This window comes from Phaenicophaeus curvirostris, chromosome 20, assembly GCF_032191515.1.
Source record: "Phaenicophaeus curvirostris isolate KB17595 chromosome 20, BPBGC_Pcur_1.0, whole genome shotgun sequence".
NCBI lineage: Eukaryota > Metazoa > Chordata > Aves > Cuculiformes > Cuculidae > Phaenicophaeus > Phaenicophaeus curvirostris.
The window spans coordinates 6903192-6925033 of record NC_091411.1 but is presented as its reverse complement, the minus strand read 5'-3'; the positions used below and the strand labels follow the sequence as shown (position 1 = coordinate 6925033).

Sequence of the window (21842 nt, the reverse complement as noted above, 5' to 3'; positions counted from 1 at the left end):
TGTGTTAAGCCGTATAGTATTAACAAAGGACCAAGATGCACATTCTTGCCTCGCTTAAGAGCACGGCGCTTGTCCAAGAGTGTGCATCTTTGAAAGGAAACTGTTCTGAAGAGCAGGATTGGGCACACTCCCAAGAGAGAAACTTTTCCCATGCCTGGAAAAGAAGCAAGAGAGGAACTACAAAGAATTCTTAGTGAAAAATAAGTCTGCATCCATCTACTTCATGAGCTTTGGCCCCTGTGGAAATCACTTTAGCACCTTTCAGGCTGAGCAATCCAAGCCTCAGCCTTTCCACATAGTCGTATCCCAGCTGTACAAGTAATAACCAACACCATCCTGTATTAGACACGCTAAAGCCAGGCTTATTTTATTCTTAAAATAAAAACAGCAGTAAAGTTGAAGGTTTTTGCTCTATTAAAAGACTCAGAAAATAAACATTTCCCACAAATATCGTATGTAAAGGGCTCTCCCTTTAAGGCCACTCTATCTGGGTTTGCGCCTATTGGAGCGTCTGCACCCAGCAGAGGCAAGACTGGCTGTCTCGCCTTTGGCTAGGGAGGAAGGCTCTGCCGCTGCCTCCTCGCCTGCGTCTGCTGCCTCATCCTGTCCTACACCCCCTCCATCCCCTGGATCCTGGCAGTCATCCGTGCCTTCGCTTCGCCCGGCTGCACTGGCTTCCTCCTCCTCGGACACAGCGTGTCCCAGCACCTCCCCTGCGCGGCTGTCTTTGAGCAGCAGGCACTCGGCACTCACAGCAGTGGATTTGCTCTCCTCCTGCAGGTTTTCTTCTTCTACAACCGTGATTCCACAGGTGTCATCAGTCACGCTGGCCTGGCTTCTCCCCTCTGCTACAGAGGCGGCCAGCTCACCCTTACCCTCCAGACACCTCGAAGCTTGTTCTTGCAGGGCTGAGGGCTCTGTACCCGCCCTGCCTATCCCACAAGCGACATTCATCTTCTTGCCGGTTTCTCCTGTTGTAGCAGGAGGCTGGTTTGTATTATCCAGCAACTGGGAGCTGGAGCCCTGGGAATGCAAAGGAGCTTCGGGGTAGGCAGCTGTGGCGCGATGCCTCGCTGCCTTGTATCTCTGCAAATACAAACAAAGCAAGGTGAGAGACGAGCCCCGCTCTGGTACCGTCACTGCAGCAAGCGGCAGCTGGTCCAGGAAAACCTGCACAAAAACAGTGGTGAGCGCAGCTAGGATCTGCAGGGGCATGACTTGTCTCAGCAGCTCTCCCGGCCTGGCCGCTGAGGCTTTCGAGCAGAGAAGGGTCAGCTCCTGTGAGGAAAAGTGGCGATATTAAAAACTGAAGTCCCTCTCGCATTACTTATTGCTGAGCGAGTACATGGCAGACCTGCAGCTCCCGAGACAAAAATCACCTTTTGGCAACTGTTAATCTCAGAGTAAGGACTTTGTAGATGTAACAGTGCAAGTGACAGCTCTTACTTCAGCTACCGCCAGGATATAACTCTGGACACGCACCTTGGATGCGTGAGGTTGCGCGCTGCCCTCGGCTACAGAGCTGTGATTTCATGTTTATCAGCAAAAGCTAAACGATTTTTTCACTCTGCTGATACAATCTGTGCAGCCACTGACACTGCAATGGGAACGCTAAGATAGCAGAAATATCTTGATTCTCTACAGAATGAAGATAAGCATATAATCAATTAAACGACTCATTGGCGCTCGCTATCATGATGAGCCAGTAGAGGTCTGTGAAGAGATTAAAATGCTCCTAGCCATTTTCATGACCAAAACTCTGTACGGCTCTATAACATGCAGTAGGACTTGGGTCTTCAAGACCCACACAGAGCATGAACTATAGAAATAAAACAAAGCTCCCTCTTTTCCACAGGAATTCCTTTCACAAATCAACTCACTTTAGACTTTCTGCTGAAGGGTCCCTTGAACTGGCACTAGTGATACACCTGACAACTTCAGGACAGGATTTTGAGTGCCCTGGCTTTCACCACTGCCTTCAGCAGTGCTACTGTAGTCCGCAGTGTGGAATTACAGCACATCACACAGGCAGCTTTAAACTGTAATTAATTTCATCACTGCAGGATCGCTCTTTGCCTGTCCTCAAACACCAAACGTGCGATATCACTGGAATTATGTCAGTTGAGTTGTAATGTTGTACCCAAACTAAACTAGGTGCAAGCATTCCAATTTGGTTTCAGAATGATGCTGTAAACAGCCTCACCAGCAACCAATTCTCTGCCTTGAAACCCCCTGCTGAAAGCACCCCAGAAACTGGCAGTGATTTAACTCTGACTGCGACAACCCCAAGGCACCCAGGCAGCCAAGAATAATAATCATCTGCCTGCAGATGTTTAAGGATGGACAAGTCATAAATAATCCCTTCAGGTCGCTCTAGCATCCATTTGGAGAACGTCTGATTTCAGCTCTAAGTGGGCCAAAAGGGAGGCAGACACACTGCTGCCGCAGTTTCACTCTGTGCTGATATAAAATAAGCCAGGGAAACTGCAGGGCCGATTCCTTCGTTCCTGAAATGACTGCTGCGGGAGCGAGAGAGGATGAGCAACCATACAGCAACAGCTGTGTCTTCTGCTACTTGTCATTCCAAATTCACTGCTCTAAGTGTTGCTCCTCCAGCACCCCACCCCCTTCCGAAGGCGGTGATGGTTGACTAGGAATAGCCAAAGGCTAGAAAAACACCAACATTCGTTCTTTTAAAAAACACTAACTAAGGCTGGATACACCTGTGATAGAGAAGCACAACGGCTTTTGCTGAAGTGGGTTTCAGGTGCAGGCAGAGGACAAAGTCAGTGTGCCAGGGTCAGGGAATCCCGCTCTCCTGCACAGGCAGGGCCCAGGCAGTGCTCACGGGAGAGGGCCGAGACAGCGCCCTGCGTACCCACCACGAGGGACTGATGCAGGCCCCTCACCCCCTGGCAAGTCAACGAGGACAGAACGATGGAGGCAGATTCAGGCCAGCCCAGTAGGAAAAAGCTTCTAGATACGAAAGCAGCAAGGGGCAATACGGCTTCTTTAGGTAGAGCCAGTAAAGCAAAGGAACAGCACCAGCTGGCAGAGCTTTGTGCTCAGGAGTTTCTAGGAAAGGGTAGCAGACAGACAGACAGACTTCCTGTTGCAGGCTGACCCTGGGGACCAAATGGACTCTCACCAGCTTGTCGCTTCCATCATATAAAGAGTCTGTAATGTTAAATTTCCAGATTTCTATAGGGAATATCTGATTTTACCAGGCCGCTTCATGGATGAATCACACCCGCAATTTTGGCTAAAGCAGCTGTTCCTGCAGTATCGCAGAAGATGATGCGCATGTGCCAGCTTTCTTTAAATGGAACAGCCTCTGTCTCTTGTTCTTTCCCCATCCTGACCTGTTATCTGTCTAGCAGAGAAGAGGCCTAGACTGAACAACAGACTCCACAGGTTCAGCAAACAGAGCGGATACTCTGAGGAAGATTTCCAGCCAGAAATGGGCAACAAGGTGACAGCAGCGGTAGCTGAGAAGCAGGACTGGACTGGTTTTAGATCTACAGGGGTGATGGAAGACAAACACAAAGCACACCAGGAGGCACAACAGACACCAGGGATGATAGAAATGAACTGGAGACAAGACAGCTGACATGGTGGGTTCGCTGAAGAGACACACACGGGGGTAACAAATGCCAGGCCATGCAATCGCCAAAGGGTCTAACCTGAAAGTTCTCAAAATGCATCAGGGACTTGCAGTGTGCGAGCCGGGCAGCAGAGTCGCTATGGTAGAATTTGTGACACAGCCTGCAGAGGTAACCTGCGACGGGGACCAGAAAATCCAGGCCTGCGAAACGGGAGGGGAAGGGAAATCACAGATCACATTGAATGGAACTCAAATAATGAAAGTATGTTAAAAGGGAAGGGGGGGAAAGAAAAGTGGAAAGCTTTGCTTCTGTTAATCAGGGATTTGCAAGATGACTTGCTGAATATCTCATCTTACCATGGAATGGCTGTGTAGTTGATATTCAGAGAGAAATCTGGCTGCCAGAGCAAAGAAACTACACAGAGCATTAAGGAGGGAAAAAAGGGGAAAAGGAATACAATGGAAAACTACAGAGAACATGTGATCTAATGTAATGGGATCAAACCAAGCAGAAGACAGCAGGCGCGCAAGAGGAACACGCAGAGAACATTCACAGCATGAATCATTATTCCATCTGCCACATGGTAGTGGAAGGTTACAGCAATATGGAAGATCGGTGTAAACAGAGCTCTCCTTGGGCACAAAACAGCCTCTGCAGAGCTGCCCTCCTCACAACATGAGTGGCCGTTAGAGGTTGGAAGTCAATCACTTACAGGGTGGGAACCAGAGACAGCCATCTGGAGGCAACACTGCCCACCAGCCCAGCAACATGTCTGAATAACCGCTAGGTAGAGCGTGGGGGTTCTGAAGCGGAGGAAACATGCACAGTTTGGGCTTGGCAGAGCGCTCGATACTGTCAGTACTGCTCAGTATCTCCGTACAAGCTGCATTTCTGTTGGAAAGCATTCTCATCAGTGTGCTTTCGGGCTCCATCTTTCCAGAGCATCCCTCATTTGCTACCGACTTTCTTCAGTAGTCCTGCCCTACTCATCACATTTCCTACCTCAATAAGGTCCCTGGCTCTCATCCTCTCTTCTTCAAAGCAAAAGGCAGCTGACAAACATCAATCACATCCCTACATTTTACTATATGGTAATAAAGCAACGTTTGGCCCTTTCTCCAGGCAGCAGTGACTTGCACCAGTCCAACGCGGATGCTGGAGCACTATGGCACAAGAACTTGTTATGGCAGTCAGCAGAGACCATCCTCTCTTACAGATACAGCATGTGGCCAGAGAAGACTCTGCGGGCCTTTGCTTAACTCTGCTTGCTTACCATAGGCTGTGTCTGGACAATACTTCTCGCTTCCTTCGTAATCCTCCAAAGACACTTCCTTCAGCCCAGTCTGGAAACCAAAAGAACATTAGTGCCTACTGTATGTATGCCAACCCCCTTCCTGGGCTCGTCTATTTTTCTGGTAAGTTTGGGAGCAAACCAGAGGATTTGCATACCAGAAAGATTTGCACAGCATCTGGTCAGGAGGCCACTTCATGACCAGGTTAAAAATGCCCCTTGCACTCCCAGCCTTAGGTAGCTTATCCACGTACCCCTTCTTGGTAACTGCTTGCTACTGGGAAAATGATATTTCTCAAGATAAACCTACGCTTGCTGAGACCAAGCTGCTGCTGGGGTATGCAAAAAGACCCTTTCAATGTCTGTCAGAAATTCTTTTCCTTGAAAAAACATTATTTATGCCTCTCAAGAACAAGGTAGTGTTTGAAGGCACCAGTAGGAGCTGTACGGCACAGCAAAAACTCTCCTGCATCCCACAAGTAGTGCCTGATTCTCTTTTGCACTGTCCTGTGTTCCAGAAAAAACCCAGAGTCCTCACCCTCCTGCTCAACTCTTAAAACCCTAGCCTCAACCAGCCAAGACCAACCAAGTCACAGAAGCCCACAGCAGATTCTCAGATAGATCATCCCTTCTCCTTTTGCGTGGCATACCTGCTTGGCAGCAGAATCCTCATTCTCCATCAGTGCTACATCAAGGTCTTCCTCCTCACCAGCTCCCCCCTCTTCCTCCTCCTCCTCTTCATCATCATCTTCAAAACAGCCAACAGCATCCACCGTGATCAACTCCTCCGAATCCTCTGGGCTGCCCAACTCCTTCTCCCCCAGCCTCACCTGTCAGGTATGGAAAAGAAAGATCAGATTACTTTTTCACCCTCTCCATTTAACCAAGGAAGACCCCAGACTCTGAACAGGCCACATCTGATGAGTAGAAAAGACTCAGAGAGGCACAAGCTATCATGCTTCTAGACATGTCTAACTCCTTTTCCCTTTTTCACTCAATTCATTCAAGCTCCAACAATCAAAGGCCAACCAAAGACGAATATTGAAACTGGCTTGGAAGAACTACATGCCTTCCTTTCATCCCTGCAAGTCAGGGAAGTAGAAAGTTAACCTGCTCCAGAGCACAGCTGCCTCCAGTCCTGTGCAGTATTACCTCTTTGGCTTTCTGTTTGTGTTCGGGGGATTTCATATGCTCTACAAACTTGCGAGGCGTCTTGAAGTGGCGGCTGCAGACAGTGCAGAAAGGACGAAGCGAGCGTTTGGCCAGCTAAGGGAAGAAGGATGATCCAGTAAGCCACAAGAGGCACTACTTTGGAGAATTGCAGACAAATCTTGAGTGAGACAAAGTCACAGCCCTGCATCTAAAACAGGGAGGTTACAAAAGGAGTCGTATTTTCAGCAGAAATGAGTCCCTAGCTCTTATCTGCCAAAAAGATGGAAAACATGCAGAGCAAGACAAATGTGGCTTCTAAAAGGCGTTCTGGCACTTCTCCCCTTGAAGCCAATAAATATCATAGCCTGTCTAAATTTTAGCCTGACAATTTACAGGCTGCCCACCCATTCCTCCATTCGATTGATTAGGTGAGTATGATAGGCCCTATTTATTGAGAAAAGTCAAGAATTATAAACCAGAGGTGTTTTAGGCAATACTGACAGACCATGACAACTGGAAACTCCAACAGTGCCAGCGTTCAGAGGCAGCAGGTAGCACAGCATTGCCCTTGAACAGTGAGGTTGTAACTGGCAGAACTTTCTCTGCATCTCTCCACTCCAATCACTTTTCCTTTGCTGCTTGGGGAGCAGGAAAAGCCAGACATTTCCACTCAATCCCCTCAAATGTCAGTGCAAACGAAGTCCACGCTATGGTTGTTACCTTGTGTTCTTGGGTCCTGCGATGTTTGATGAGATCCCCAGTGAAGTGTATCTGACAAGTGTTACACCAGCGCTGCTGCATCTCTCTGAAGTGACAATAGATATATCTGTAAGTCACACCTTTTTACCTTCTCCATGGAATACTGCCAACTGCAATCTGTTCCTGGCATTGCTTTCCCCAGCATTCCTGTCTTGACAGGCTTGGATTTATCATCTCTCCTTTCTAACCATTTACATAGGTTGTTTTAGCTCATGCTGTTCAAACAAGCCTCCGACCTGATCCACTATATTAAAAACTACACAGCAGGTTGAAGTCAACACTGGTACCCTTCAGCAGGAAGAAAGCTGCCTGAAGGATATTAAGGATCCTGAAACTAGAAGGATTTTCTACCTTACCAAAAACACAGGGGCACCCTGGAGCAGTGAGGAATTTTGGAACCAATGCAGATTAATTTCAGATTGCGTTTTCTAGTGCAGACCAACACTTACCCATCTTTCTCTGCCAGCACCTTCTGCTCCTTCACCATGGGCAGCAGTGAAACAAAACAAACATTGCTCATGTGCTGAATCTCCCCAAGCCGCTGCTGGTGCTGAATTCCAGCCATGTGGGATTGGAAATTCTGAGAGAGAGGTTAGGAGAAAAATCCATTTAAATGTATTAGAAATACAGAAAATAACAGGTACGAGCTATGCTTTCCATTCTCTTGACTCCTCTTTAACAATGAAATGGTATAAAAGCTTGAGAGCATGGCTGCCTGTGGATCCACCCACACTGGCTCTCAAGCAGGTTGCCTGCCAGCTCCTCAGGAGAGGTTTATTTTATATGCATGCTTGTCAACATTTTTTACGTTCGTTGCTCCTGAGGCATAAGCCCTTGCTAACAGGTCTCCTGCTGCGCCTCCCCACAGCAGCCGGCCATCCAATTCCCTTCTCTTGACCACCCATCTCCCAGCCAGACCTGTGGGGTTTTACCTGCTGGCTGCAGCAGTTGGTCTTGCAGATATAGCAGTAGAATTTGAGGGCTGATTCAGGGTTGGGATCGGCGGTGCCCACCTCACAGGCCCAGTGCCCTGGTTTCAGAGCTGTTGTACTGATGGCTCTGCTCTCACTGCTCTGCTGGATGGTTACTTTCAGTGAACCACCAGAGCTCAACACCTGCTGAAAGAACGCAACATTAAGTCCAGTCTCTCAATAAAAGACACTAGAAATTACACCTGCTTTCTGTATGTGACCCAAGTGCTCTGCCCCTTAAGGAAATTCATTTAAGCTTGAAGCCATGAGGCTAATCCGACAGACTCTCACGCACACTTCTCCAACGCTGCCAAACCAGTGATAGCTGTGTCACAGTACCAGGCCTATCAGAACAGATGGTTGTTTCCAGAGCCACTGCAGACACTGCATGACCCAGTCTCTGGAGGCTGGAGCAATGATCAACGTGGTGTTAAGGCACACGATCAGCTCCCTTTTCTCCCCTGCAGAACTAATGGCAGCTCAGCACCACACCAGACAGTGTAAGAAACTCAAACAAGGGCAGAATGATACACTGGACCGCATCAACAAAAGCCACCAGTTATGGAAGACTATCCAGTCGGAGTCACACCATGGGTTAAATCTTTGTCAGCTTCCAGCTTTGTGCAAGATCACAGTTTAACATCTAACCTGTGGGCAAGTTATTTCATTCAAAAGGCTCTCAGGTTGCTGTCTTCACCTGTGCCTCATTTTTCCAAGCTGCCTTTCAAAAGCACAGACTCCCATCACCTGGTGGTACCTGCTGTGATGGCAAGTGCCACAGCAGCTGTGCCTTTACTACCATCACCTGAAGTTTTTTACATCTGTTCTTCAGCAACATACAGGATATATTAGCTATGGCCCTCTATACATATATTTTCCAGTGGCTCTTTTTCCTGATTTCAGCTGGGATAGTTAATTTTCTTTCCAGTAGCTGCTGTGTTTTGGATTTAGCATGGGAAGAATGTTGGTAACATTTATATTTTCAATTATTGCTAAAAAAATCAAGGACTTTTCAGTTTCCCATGATTTGCAAGTGTACAGGTTCACAAGGAGCTGGGAGGAGCACAGCCAGGCAGCTGACCCAAGCTCGCCAAAGAGATATTCGATATCACGTAACGTCTAATGCTCAATAAATAAATGGGATGTTAGCTGGGGCCCAGAGCTCACTGATTCACAATCAGTGCTTGGGACGGGCTTGTTGTCGGGTGGTGAGAAATGGCAGTCAACTGTTCCTCACTTGTTCTGTCTATTCTTTATTATAATTATACCTGTGTTGCCTTATTAAACTTTGTCTCAAACCATAAGTTTTACTTCCCTTCCTGATTTTCTTCCCCATCCCACCAGGGACAGGGGGAGCGAGCAAGCAGCTGAGGCTAAACCACAACACTCTTTCAATTCAACTTTGCATCGTTCCAGGTGAATACTGAAAACTTAACGAACCCCAGCATCCCCAAACAGCCAGCAGTAGGCTAGAAAGGTACAAAAGCAGCAAGTCAGAGCAGACTGCGCACTAATTGCAGACATATTATGCCTTATTGCCAGGGACAACAGCTTACAACAGGAGACGGAGCTCCAGACGTGGGTGCCATCTGGTTCCCAGTGGCAACTGGCTTCTCTGGGATGGAGGAGGAGGAGGTTGTATGTTCTGCACAGAGTGGTGTCTACTCACCTCAGGAGTCTTTAGTTCATCAGAGAATCTCCTCTCTTTAGAGAGATCTTCAGTTGTGTACTCCTTTGCACTGCCAGTGCCTAGGAAGAGAGAGTCCTTTCAGCTCCTTTAAATCAAAATAGCAATGACAGAAAAAACAAAGCAACAGGTGAATGATGTCAGGGAGCTTTTCTCATGGTGCTGTCAGCCATAAGCTCAGTTCACAAACCTTTCTCCAAATAAATCCTTATTAAAGAGGGAACCGTCACATAACGTGTTTGTGTTCGGTAGGCAATAGGTATTAGGGCACTATGTTTGGATTCAGTTCCTAGATTTTCTCCTCCTTTCCCCATCCTGTATGACTGAAGGAAGGACGTTTCTGATGAGGCCCGTGGGATCTACAGATGCTGATCTACAGGTGCAGTTCCAGCAAGGAACGCCCTAGAAGTCCAAACCACAGTGCTGAACAACTCACCATCAGCTTGGACACAGGTGCTTGGCTCTCCGGTTTCCCTGCTGTCTCTGGCATCCTCCAATGTAGACTTCGTAGTCATGCTTCAAGGATATAAAGAAAACAACCTTATTTGCCATGTTACAAAGAGATTCAGAAGACACACCAAAACACAGACTGGGATCTAAGCTATCATGCTCATCACTAAACACCCAAATCAATGAACTACTGGAAGTGTTATTTCAGGCAAGGACTGGTCAGACATAAAAGTTAATAATGACAACTGGGCATTCTAGAACAGACTCAGAAACAGCCAAATAATCTGGACAGGAAAGTTACAACTGATTTTCCTGATCACTGTTCTCTCCTGCAGGAGCCCTGTAGAGAATCAAGTTCATACAGGAAATACTCTTAATAAGAGTCTGAGAGCTCACTCCTGCCTTGACTGGTGGCCTGCAGGGGAACTGCAATACCCAGACGGTGCTGCAGGCTGCTCTGTGCATGAGGGAGCAAAGACTGCCAGAACTGGATGGGCCCTGAGCAGTGTCGTACATGGATTTCACCCCAACTGCGTGCTGCATTCCCATCAGTCCTGTCTCGTCCCAGAGTCCCTATAGTTCTGCCTGTGGGGGAAGTGGAACTGTACAAGATGCAAAACAAAAGGACTTGGCTTTGTTTTATTTGGTACTGGTGAGCTGCTAAGGAGAAAAAAGATTGCAAGGGGACTGCTGACAATAACCGGTTGACTTCCAGAGGGCACAAAGTGCACTTTACAGTATCCTTCTCCATCCCCCATTTTTCCATCATGGAGAATGCTTTCCACTATGGCTTGAACGCCTTCTCTCTCAGGCTGGCTCGATATCCCACCCACTGATGTCCTGGTGTCCTCCTGCCAAGAGGGAGCACTGTGTTCTGCACAAACAAGAACACAGACTGTGCAGGTACCGCATCCAGCGCTCCACACCTCCCCCCCCCCCGATAATTTATCAGATTGATAAGTCATAATGTAACTGGGTTACGTGGTTATAAATATGCAGCAGGGTTTAGGCAGTGCAAACACGAAGGAAATAAGAGTGGCTGGCATTCATCTTATTTGTCAAGTGCTGCCAGCAGGCTCAACACTGCTCCACACAGAGGTGGTGACAGCACTCCAGGGCAAGGGTTTGCAGTCTACACCACAAATCTAAGGAGCAGTCTAGGGGAGCAAAAGCCATCACAGGCATGATCTAAGGAGGGAACAGTATTATATGGATACTTGTCAGGCCATGCTAGAAGAAGTGGGTGTTCAAGGATATGAAGATGATGAGTGCTTTCTGCACTGGAATGAGGATGTTGTTCCAGGCATACAGATGGGACACAGGAGAAAAGCAGAAGTGGGAAAAACCTGAAATGAAGGAGGAGGCTGGTATTCCTGGCCAAAGGGAAATGGAACAATGAACCACGAAACAAAGGTTTGTGACATGGATGGGGGAATGCCCTTCTCATATGTGAAGGGCAATATGAGAACAGCAAACTATTTTTTTCAGAGATCTGTCATCTGTTCACTGGAAGTGAATGGAAACACTTCAGAAAAAAGCTAAGGAATGATCTATTCTAAGTAAATACCAGCCATAATACATGCATCAAATCTGGCAGTCCCCAACTACTGCTTACAAAAGGATTTTCCTAATAGCAGGCTTGCTGCAGTGAGATTTGTCATTCTTCAGACTTGATTCTTTTTTCAGTGTACGTAACAGGACTTTGATTAATACCCTACTAAATATTAACGTAATTAAAATTAAATTAGCTTTGGCAAACAGATTAACAAAGCATACACTCAAATGCATTTGACTTAGCTTTAATTGAATTTATTCACTTTCTTGCTAATTAGAGTCCATAATTCACGATGGTCTCTGCTCACACAATATTTATCACTCTTTAATGTTTTACATGATCAAGGGATCTGAACATCGAAGTAATCCTGAAATATTCTCCCTAAAGCTAGCCATTAATCCCAAATCTACAGATGGGAAATAGAGAGGTGAAGAAACTTGTCTGAAGCCACATGGTGAATTGTTAACAGGGAAGATAAGAGGACCCAGGAGTCCTGACTCATAGTCATTAACATATGTTGGAGAATTCGCAGATCAATGCCTCCAGAAATCTGCATCCACTCCTTCCTCTTCTCCCTCTGCACCAGTTACGATGACAGTTCTGGGAGTGGAACGGCACCGTACGGATGGCACCAGGAGCTACGTGATGTACCTTCCCACTAGATGGCAATACAGCCCTGGCTCTTCCTTCCTGCACCCAGGGAGGCAGGGAGTGCCAAGACGGGCTCCCCTTGCGGATAATAGGATTGGCTTTGTCTATTTTTACCCAACTGACAGGGATACTGGCAAGACAATCTTTGCAGAAGAGATATAGAACTCAAGATTCATAGATACAGGCTTGAATACAGGGACTATTGATTCCCTTTCCTCTCTCACTCCTCAAAATAAACTACCCTTTCGTACATCTACTGTAGCCTAACATATTCCATGGCTCTTCGTCTCTGCTGATAAATGGCTGCTCATTTTTCTTTTTGACATGTAGGGAAGAAAATTAGGAAAATAGATTGGACCAGAATAGAACCTCTCTGCTTCTTACAAGAATCCTGGCAGAACACATGAGTAAACTCCACTCTGTTCCAGGTTTCCATAAGCTGCATCTCTTATTTCTCATTCCCATAGCTGGATCAACCACAGCAGAGACCCTGCAACACCCTGAATTTCAGCAAGCATCATGAGATTTTCTGAACTGTCAACAAGCATCTGAAATACCTCCTACATCCTTGACATCAGTCCAGAACAGTGCAGTGCTAATTATTAGAAAATAAAACCAGACAATAGCTCTAAACCCAGTCGCTACTTCAATACCCCATTCAATAAATACCTCTTCAGTCTTTTTGCTGCAGGCTCAGTGTTCAACACAGAATCTGCTGGAGTTCTTGGCTCTGCAGGAACACAGAAGGAGATCTCCTTAGCAAAGCAGACCATGCCACCTTGAGCATACTCCCCAACTGAGCGGGCAATGCCATTAAATTCTGTGAGAGTAAATAATACCATACGCCCACTCATTCTGAGTTTGAGAACTGCAGTGACAAGGCTAGCTAACAACCTAAGTTATTTGAGTTTTATTGCAGATGTCACTGCACGAGGTGTTGTCCAGAAAGAAATCTACATTTATGTCTACTAAGTGGGTCTTCGTCTTACCCTGAGGTGACAAGAGTCCAGATCACAGGAACATTTCATGTAAGCCAAGGCGGCACATCTATCTGACAGCAACTATTTAAACAGGTAGATTTCACCACTACACATACACTGGTTACAATTTCATTTCATCCCTGCATTTCCAGATTAGGCACTCTTCAGTCAGAAATAATATTCCCACATCTGTATTGTATCTGACACTAACAGATTCAGTGACAGCAGTTTCTGCTCTGACAACTGGCATACCAGTACTCCTTCAACTCATCTTTTCCTTAACAGGCTGATTGCAACTGGTTCTGCTTCACGTGTTTGACTCCATGAGGTGTTGAGGTCAGCACGGGTAAGGCAATGTGGAAGCTTTGATTTCGAAACAGCCTTCCCCCCCCGCCTCATTTTAAATGGGGCTCAGGGTCAAAGTGATTTCTGAGAGGTTTCCATGCAATAGAGATGGAGCTGGCTTATAAAAACCAAAAATATCCAGGAAAAAGGATATAAGAAGCTAATAGTAGATGGCAGTGACAGGCAGTTTAAGTGTTTACAATTAGAGAGAAACATAGCTGATTAAGAATAAAGCCATCTCCAGTCATTGCTGCAGGAGTAGCAAGGAGAAGTTGACAAGGTCTGGAAGTATTTGTTCCCCCTTACCTGTGGACGGCGAGGAGCTGTTCCGCTCTGCTCCTGCTTGCACTCCCTCATCACCTTGTGTCTGAGATGAAGAACCAGGATCTAATTCCCGCTTTCTGTCAGGAACCCTCTGGAAGTCCTGCAATTGGAAGAGAGTCACTACCAGCTCTTGGTCCTTCCTCACAGCCAACAAACTGCCCAAACCATCAGACTTTTACGGTGGGGCAGGCACAGGAACTCCAGCACAGGGTAATGGAAAGGAATAGGTAGTTTACAAAGGACTGTTGTGCTTTGGGCACGTTTACACGGTTAAACAGAGCAACATGCTTTAAAGCCACAGGCAGCCCATGACATTTCTCCAGTGCTTTAAGTAGCCAGCGCAGGAGTCCCAGCTGCTGGCAGAGTAGGATCACTTTAGAGGGACTCTGGCAAGAGATGCAGGGCCAGGGAAAAAGCATCGTCCCAATTATCCCCCTTCCTTTCGATTGTGGAGAAAGGCCAGTCCAAGAGTGGAACTCTACCTCATTCACCACGTCTTTTAGACAGAATGGGACCCAATATGCAAAAGCTAATCTAAGAGGAGAGAAGTACCAGTCAATGAATCCAATAACCATTTCCAGGATACAGAAGTGGTCTTAATGGTAGGAAGTGAAGAAGGTTTTTACACAAAACATCATAGATTTTACAAAATCCATAAGAACAAATATGATCCTAATCTTAAAAAAGGTCAAAACAGCCCAAAGAATCAGAGTGATGCGTCTGTGGTAGCAGCAAGTCGTTTGGGACCAACAAACTGCTTTGGAAGGCTAATGGGGCAGAACTCTGGCCTCAGTGAAGAACAAAGTGCTCAGCCAGCATTTACTCGTTTGCAAGTGGAAACAGAGCACAAAGCTCCCAAAGAGCTGGAAACTACAAGCCCACCTTGCGAAAGGTCCGGTTCTGCCGCTGGAAGGGAAGGTTGGGGAAGCCCAGGCGAGTGGGCTTTAACGGGACCCCAACAGGCGGTGGCCCAAGGAGGGAATGTCTCGTAGCCTGAGGGAAAAACTGCTGCAGTGCTGGCGCTGTCATGTTAAATCCACGCAGGTTTCCTATGAATGCAAACACGCAGCAGGTCACCACACTGCAGGGTGCAAAGGAGAGAGAAAAATCTCCCACCTGTACAAGGAGAGTGTACAAGGAGAGAGAAAAATCTCCCACCTGTACAAGAAGCTGGGAGAGGGGCAACGCTCCTCTATGCAAGACCCTGGACTTCACTGGGCACTGTGTGAGCGCTCTATACTCCGCCCTCTTCAGCCCTTACTGAACTATTTGATGGGATAGCAATTATTACGACATATCAGGCTAATTAAAGATGACTGTCACTGCAGGCTAAAATCATCAGAGCAATTATTTGATCTGAGCACACTAACGCTTGTGTTTGCAATAAACAGGGTCTCATTTTGCAGAGATTCTTTGTAAAAAAAGGAAAATTCATCATACATTTATACAGCTGGCAGCTCAAACCACGGTATGGATGCTGTTTAGCACAGGCCAGTAGCAGCATTTCACGTAAAACAACACTGGACTTCAAACAAGAGATTCCACTGTTCTCTCTGCCACCTGGTTATCATGCAGCCTCAATATGTCAACCCAAACTCTGACACCTGAGACTCTGCCATTTCCAGTTATAATACTCTGCTTTCTGAATGGTTCTTTTCAGCATCCACAGACTAAGCATCAATAATTCCTTCTGAAGGCAGTCCTTGCTATCCCCACTTGAGGGGTGAGGGAACAGGAATGCCCAGATGCTGCAGCACATCCTCAGCTCTCCACCAATCTAGCAACCTGGACTTATATCGTGATTTTTAGTTCCTCACTTGAATTACTGCATACTCTGCCTCTTTCAAAGCTGTCAAAACAGAGCAGAGAAGGTTGGAGACAGGCTCCCAAAATCTGAAAAAACCAAGCTACACTGTTTAAAGCCCGCAATACAATAGGAAGTAGTCCTCCATGTTTTGTCTTCAAAAGTAATCTAATCTCTCATTACTTACCATAAATAATCCTTTACTCTAAAAGGTGTATTAAAACAAAAATCTATAAAGCAAGAAATCACCTCCTGCTCTTGGTTTAGTACTGCACATCTATTTCAACTTAAAGTATTTATTTTTCCTATTCCCACTGCTGAAGCCACATAGAGTCTGTGAATTATTTATGTTGATGTTTCCCAGGTATAGAAATACTACAGCATCAGACATTCTTACACGTAACCCAAACTGAAATGACCAAAAAAATCAGATCTCACTGCAGCCAGAGTATGTTACCCGCAACCAGCTGATGTAGATTATCAAGCGAGAAGTCACAACTCAGCTAAGCATACGGAGGTGAAAAGCAGAGGAACAACACTAAGTCAGAGTGCACATAGAGTGCTCATTAACACACCTTATCCTGCTCTCTCATATCTCATTTGCCTTAGGCCCTCGGCATATTGTTTAAATATGACCTCTCAATAGGAGATTTTGCTTTCAGGACAAGGTCAGCACAAGCTAACACCAAACGCATCTGAAAGGAGTACGGCTGACTAGAGCGGAGTTAAGCTTTTTTCCTGGTGCAAATGTAAACACCAGTCTTCAGAGCATGGCTTTTCCTTTTTCACTGCAAGTTTCCTACAACCTGAGAGAGATCTGTAGAGAACCACTGGAGTCACTAGAGAGCCCTCTCCGTTAAATGGGCAAGAGAACAAAAGGAGAGTTAACGACATTCAGAATAAATCTATTGTCTTCACATCTGGGCATGATAAAAATTGCAGGCATTAAACTAAACTAGGCACTTTAAAACTATCCCAGGTACTGATTTTGTGTGTTGAAAAGAGCTGTCAGGTTAAGACGTAAGCAAAAATAAAAACACAGTTGTATTCCCAATATCTTTATGTTAGCAATGCTATAATTAAGGCAGCTTTACAAATTTACGTTGCAAACATCACATCTGGCAAAAAAATCCACTTGTGGAAACACAGGGATAAAAGAACAGTGATATTATCCACCACACAAATGACAGGCATTTCAGAGAATCAAAATTTCACGAGAAAATTGAAACCTGAACGATTTTCCATCACAATACACTTCATTTGTTCCTACTGCACTGTTTGGACAAAGAAAAGCCTCTACTGCAAACAAGGTTAGCCTGTACATATCAGAACATGAATCAAATTGTTGTAACCTTCCAACCAAGAAAGACAAACAAATAATAAAAATCAAAGCATTTTATCTAAATATATTGATGGAAGAATACTCTCCACCAAGCCTAAGAGGGAAGGCACAAATTTAGTATCTAACCTGATACCTTCTTGTGCTTTTCCCAGTTGTGAATAGCTGGGCATGTGGCATTTTCAACAATTGAAGAACCACAGTGATATGGACAAAAATAAGATGACAAACGGGACTGCCAAATACAAGGACTGCACCGGTTCAGCAAGAAATAGCCACACTATGGTTTCCAGTCCGTGAAGGATGATTAAATAACTCTACTAAGTAAGTGTCTCCCATAACGACAGTACCTTGCATCTGCTGCATGAGTAAGGCCCGCTGAAGCATAGGATTGGCATTGAGCAGAGATGGTTGATTTGTTGCCCGTAAGCTCAGCATCTGTTGCTGTTGCGGTGGTGGCAAACCCCTGGAAAAGAAGGAATTAATCATAAACCCCCCCAAAAAACTTCTACCTTTCAATTCCAGGTGTCTAACAAGTATAAAAGAGAAAAGCAAAGAACAGCTGAGATGCTGATATACACGCATGAAAAGATACCATACACCGGCACTGTATCCTCTTTCTTCCACTCTCCTGGAATTTCCAAAGCTGACAGATTGTCTATCAAGGAATCTGAGGTCAGAGAGAACTCCTTAGCACCAAGCCCACATAAAGCCTGTCAAGCAGCATAAAAAAAGCCCAGGAGCTGACTGCAGTTCTACAGAATTATGCAGCACTCCTCAGCAGAAACCAGCAATGTAAATCAGCAGCCACATTTTAACACAACAACAACAAAGTTCTGAAAAACAGGGAGTTTTCTCACTAGCCTAAAGCACATTTTTCCAAAACCAATGCCTCCCACATGGGGCCAGACAGGCCAGCCCTTTAAACGGTGAGGAAAAATAAAGCACAGCCTTCATATTTAAAACAGGAGGAGGAAGAGGTGAGCAGACAAGGACTCTCCAGCCCTAAGGAGGGTGGAGAAGACAGGAGAGAAAAGTCTGAAGGAACTGGCAGGCGCTTCTTCAGGCAACGGCAAGGTCAGGCCCAGCTCTGAGCAGGACTGCTGACACAGCTGAGCCTGGTAGGGCTGTGAAGAGGTACAAACACGGATCAAAATAACCACACTGGCAGAAAAACTCAGCTCTTTTCACGGCATTTACAGTAGCTTATCTTCACGTTTGTTGCTCTAGATGGTTCCAGTCTCAAGGCTGAGATACTTATACCAGAAAAATCGGACTTTTAAAGGGGTGCGGTGCACCTCTGCTATCTCACAGCCAGGCTCACGCTGGCATTTTAAGGGCAGTTTTGTTTACAGTACAAAGCATACAAAAATGGTAATATGTATTTAGATAGTTCTATTTCTAGCAGAACAGACAGATTCCCACATTTACCTCGGAGACATCTGCCTTAAGGATAAAGTAATTATTACAATTTATTAAAGAGGGAATTAACTCTCTTCTTAAATTCACATCCCTTTGCATTTCCAGAGGTTTTACAGAGAACTGCAAACAAACGCATCCTTTCAGAGACCTTGTGTGAGTTCTACAAATCTCTGCTCACCAAAGACAAACGCTGCTATCTGAGAGTGATTTTACTCCTTGCATTTTCAGGGAAAACACTCACTACGTGCCCTTTTCTCCATTCCCAACCTACAGGTCTCAGAATGAGTTCAATCCCCTCATCTGGGCAGGGAGAAGCAGCCAGAGGAAGAAAAAACAAAGGTTGAGGGTCAGGGGAACCAATTTGCCCACCCCCAGTGCTTCAGGCTGGTGCTCTTGGGTGTTTCTGCAAGAGAAGGTGCTTTCCTCTTGTCCTCAGCCCGTTGTGAGGAGCCGCTCCCACCCCTCTCTGCCCACCATGAGGGTCTCATTGCAGGGGAGCTGTTCCCACCCCCTCGGTCTGCTGTGAGGAGGACTCCCTGCCTGCTCCCCAACCACTGTGAGGAATCTGCTCCACTCCCGCTGTGAGGGAGACCCTTACCCGCCTCCACACCCCCGTGAGGGTCCCGTTATGAGGGGACCTGTTGTGAGGGAGCTGCTCCCTCCCTCTCCCACTCACTGTGAGGGATGCACTCAGTCCCTCTCTGCACAGGGTGAGGGGACTCAATGTGAGGGAGCTGATTCCTCTCTATCCTCCAAAGCCCCCGGCAAGGGACCCGCTTGACCCTCTCTCTGCATGCTGTATGGGAGCTGCTCCCTCCCAATTCCCCAATGCCCACTGTGAGGAGCCCAGTGTGAGGGGACCCTCTCGCCCCCTCTCTGCCTGCTATGAAAGCCCCACTGCGAGGGGGATCTGCTCATCCCTGTCCCCCCTGCTGTGAGGGAGCTGCTCTCCCTCTCCCACCCACTGTGAGGGACCTGCCGTGAGGGAGAGGACCTGCTGTGCCGGGACCTGCTCAGCCCTCTCTGTCCACTCTGAGGGACCCACTGTCAGGGAGATGCTCTCCCTCTCCCACCCACTGTAAGGGGACCCGTCCACCCCTGTCCCCCCCACTGTGAGGGACCCGTTGTAAGGGAGCTGCTCCCTCTCCATCCTCCAAAGGCCTCTGTGAGGGACCTGCTATGAGACAACCCTCTTGCCCCTCTCTGTCCACTACGAGGGAGCCACTGGGACACACACACAAACACCACCTCATCCCCATCCCCCCAGCTGTGAGGGACCTGCGTGCCTCTCCCTCCCCATTCCCCAAAACCTGCCGTGAGGGAGCTGCTCTCCCTTTCCCAGCCCCTGTGAAGGACCTGCCCGCTCCTTTCTCAGCACAGAGTGAGGGAGCAGGTCCCTCACAGCAGGAGGGACAGGGAAGAGCGGGTCCCTAACAGCGGGGTTTGGAGGATGGAGAGGGAGCTGCTCCCTCCTCCAAAGTCCTCTGTGAGAGACCTGCTTGCCCCTTCTCTGCACAGTGTGAGGGCACCCACTTGCCTCTCTTTCTGCCCACTATGAGAGACCTCCTGTGAGGGGAACCCGCTCATCCCAGTCCGCCCAGCTGTGAGGGCCCCGTTGTAAGGGAGCTGCTCCCACCTCCCGTGAGGGGACCCCTTGCCCCTCTCTGCACGCTGAGAGACCTTTTGTAAGGTAACTGTTCCCCCACACTCCCACCCACTATGAGGGACCCACTCGCCTCCCCTGCACAGCGTGAGGGGACACAACGTGAGGAAGCTGCTCCCTCCTCATCCTGCAAAGCCCCCTTTTAGGAAGCTGCTCCCTTCCCATTCCCCAAAACCCACTGTGAGGGACCTGCTCCCCCTCTCCCACCCCTTGTGAGGACCCTGCTGTGAAAGACCCTCTCTGCACAGCGTGAGGGGACATGATGTGAGGGAGCTGCGCCCTCCCCATCCTTCAAAGCCCTCTGGGATGGGGACCCGTTGTAAGGGACCCTCTCGGCCCCCTCTCTGCGGGACCCGTTCACCCCTGTCCCCCTCGCTGCGAGGGACCCGTTGTAAGGGAGCCGCTATCTCCCCACTCCCCAGACCCCGCTGTGAGGGAGCTGCTCTCCCTCTCCCACCACCTGGGAGGGACCCGCCATGAGGGGACCCACTCTCCCCTCTCTACCCACTGTGAGGGAGACCCGCTCGCCCCTGTTCCCCCCGCTGTGAGGGAGCTGCTCCCTCCCCGTCCCCCAAACCTCGCTGTGACAGAGCTGCCCCCTTTCTCCCCCAAGCAGAGCGGGGTCCCCGCCGAGGCGGCTCCGCGCAGGCCGCGGATCCCCGCGCTGTCGTGGCGGCGCTTACCGGGCTCCCTGCTGCGCCGGGGCGGGGTGGTGGTGGTGCTGCTGCTGCTGGAGGAGGTGCTGGAGCTGCAGCAGCTGCTGCTGGAACTGCTGCTGGTTGAACATGTCTGGGGAGCTCGGAGCGGGGCGAGCCCGAGACAAAACGCGGCTGGGGCGCGGGGCTGGGGCGGCTCAGCGCGGCCGCCATGGAGCAGGGGAGCGGCTGCCGCCCATTCATTCACCGAGCCGAGCCCCCCGCCTCCTCCTCCTCCTTCCCCCCGGACTCATCGCAAGCCTGTGGAGGAGCTTTCCAAACCCCACCTCCCCTGCCAGCCCAGCCCGCCCCGCTCCTCTTTCTTTCCCGGCGCTCCCCGCCCGCCGCCTCCATCTTCCAACAACGGTTTCTCGTCTTCCACGGGGCTGCAGCGCCCCAAAGCCTCCTGAAGGAAGGAATAAATCCTTATGTTAAGAGAACGGATTAGCATAAGCAATAATAAGAATAATAAGAATCAAATCTTGGCCGGCTTGCAGTAAGAAAGAATATAATTGTAACAGGAGTTTAGCTTGTCTGCTATTTCAATCATAGACTCACCAGGTTGGAAAAGACCCACTGGATCATCGAGTCCAACCATTCCATTTGCTTCAAACAAGCAGCAGAGCATGTATTGTGTACCTTAAAGAAGCTTATCCCTGATGGTCCAAGCAGAAATAACAAACCTGAAAGAAACCTGAGCTCACCAAGAGGACACAACGAGGAAGGAGATAAGATAAAGAGCATAAAAGGATTCTGAAAACACAAAGGAGCTGTGATGTACATATAGAGGGGGTGATAAGATGTGATAATGAGTTTTATGTACGTTTAACCAGTGTAAGTCTATGTATGTTTAACCAGTTTCCTGCAATCCATATGAATATGTATGTTTAACCAGTATAAAAATCCTGTAACCAGCCTCAATGGGCACATAAGGTGAAATAATTCCCCACGTGTCCACCATTGTTATTTATTAAAGCAATACCTGTTTAATGATCAAATTGGCATTGATTATTGAGTTTTTCAAGGCATCTTTCTCCTCATCCCAGCTGGCTGCACCTCATTTCCCATCCCTTGGGACTGGGGTGCCCTCCCCTTGAGAGGAGAGGGAACCACAGGCTGTCCAGGGGAGTGGGAGGCAGCCGACAGCAA

At 47.8% G+C, this 21842-nt stretch overlaps 1 protein-coding gene across 1 annotated transcript; it reads right to left on the bottom strand.

Annotated features, from left to right (window-relative positions):
* Positions 1–438: 438 nt before the first annotated feature.
* On the bottom strand, positions 439–20979 carry CIZ1 (CDKN1A interacting zinc finger protein 1). The gene is made up of 15 exons (XM_069873303.1): positions 20682–20979; positions 17264–17379; positions 14653–14819; positions 13753–13870; positions 12791–12851; positions 9902–9981; positions 9448–9527; positions 7740–7922; positions 7257–7387; positions 6769–6853; positions 6049–6162; positions 5547–5726; positions 4879–4948; positions 3684–3805; positions 439–1086 (listed from the first exon to the last, which is right to left on the bottom strand). Exons 1-15 carry the CDS (start codon positions 20783–20785, stop codon positions 484–486), a joined length of 2214 nt encoding a protein of 737 aa, XP_069729404.1. The 5' UTR covers positions 20786–20979; the 3' UTR covers positions 439–483.
* Positions 20980–21842: the final 863 nt, after the last annotated feature.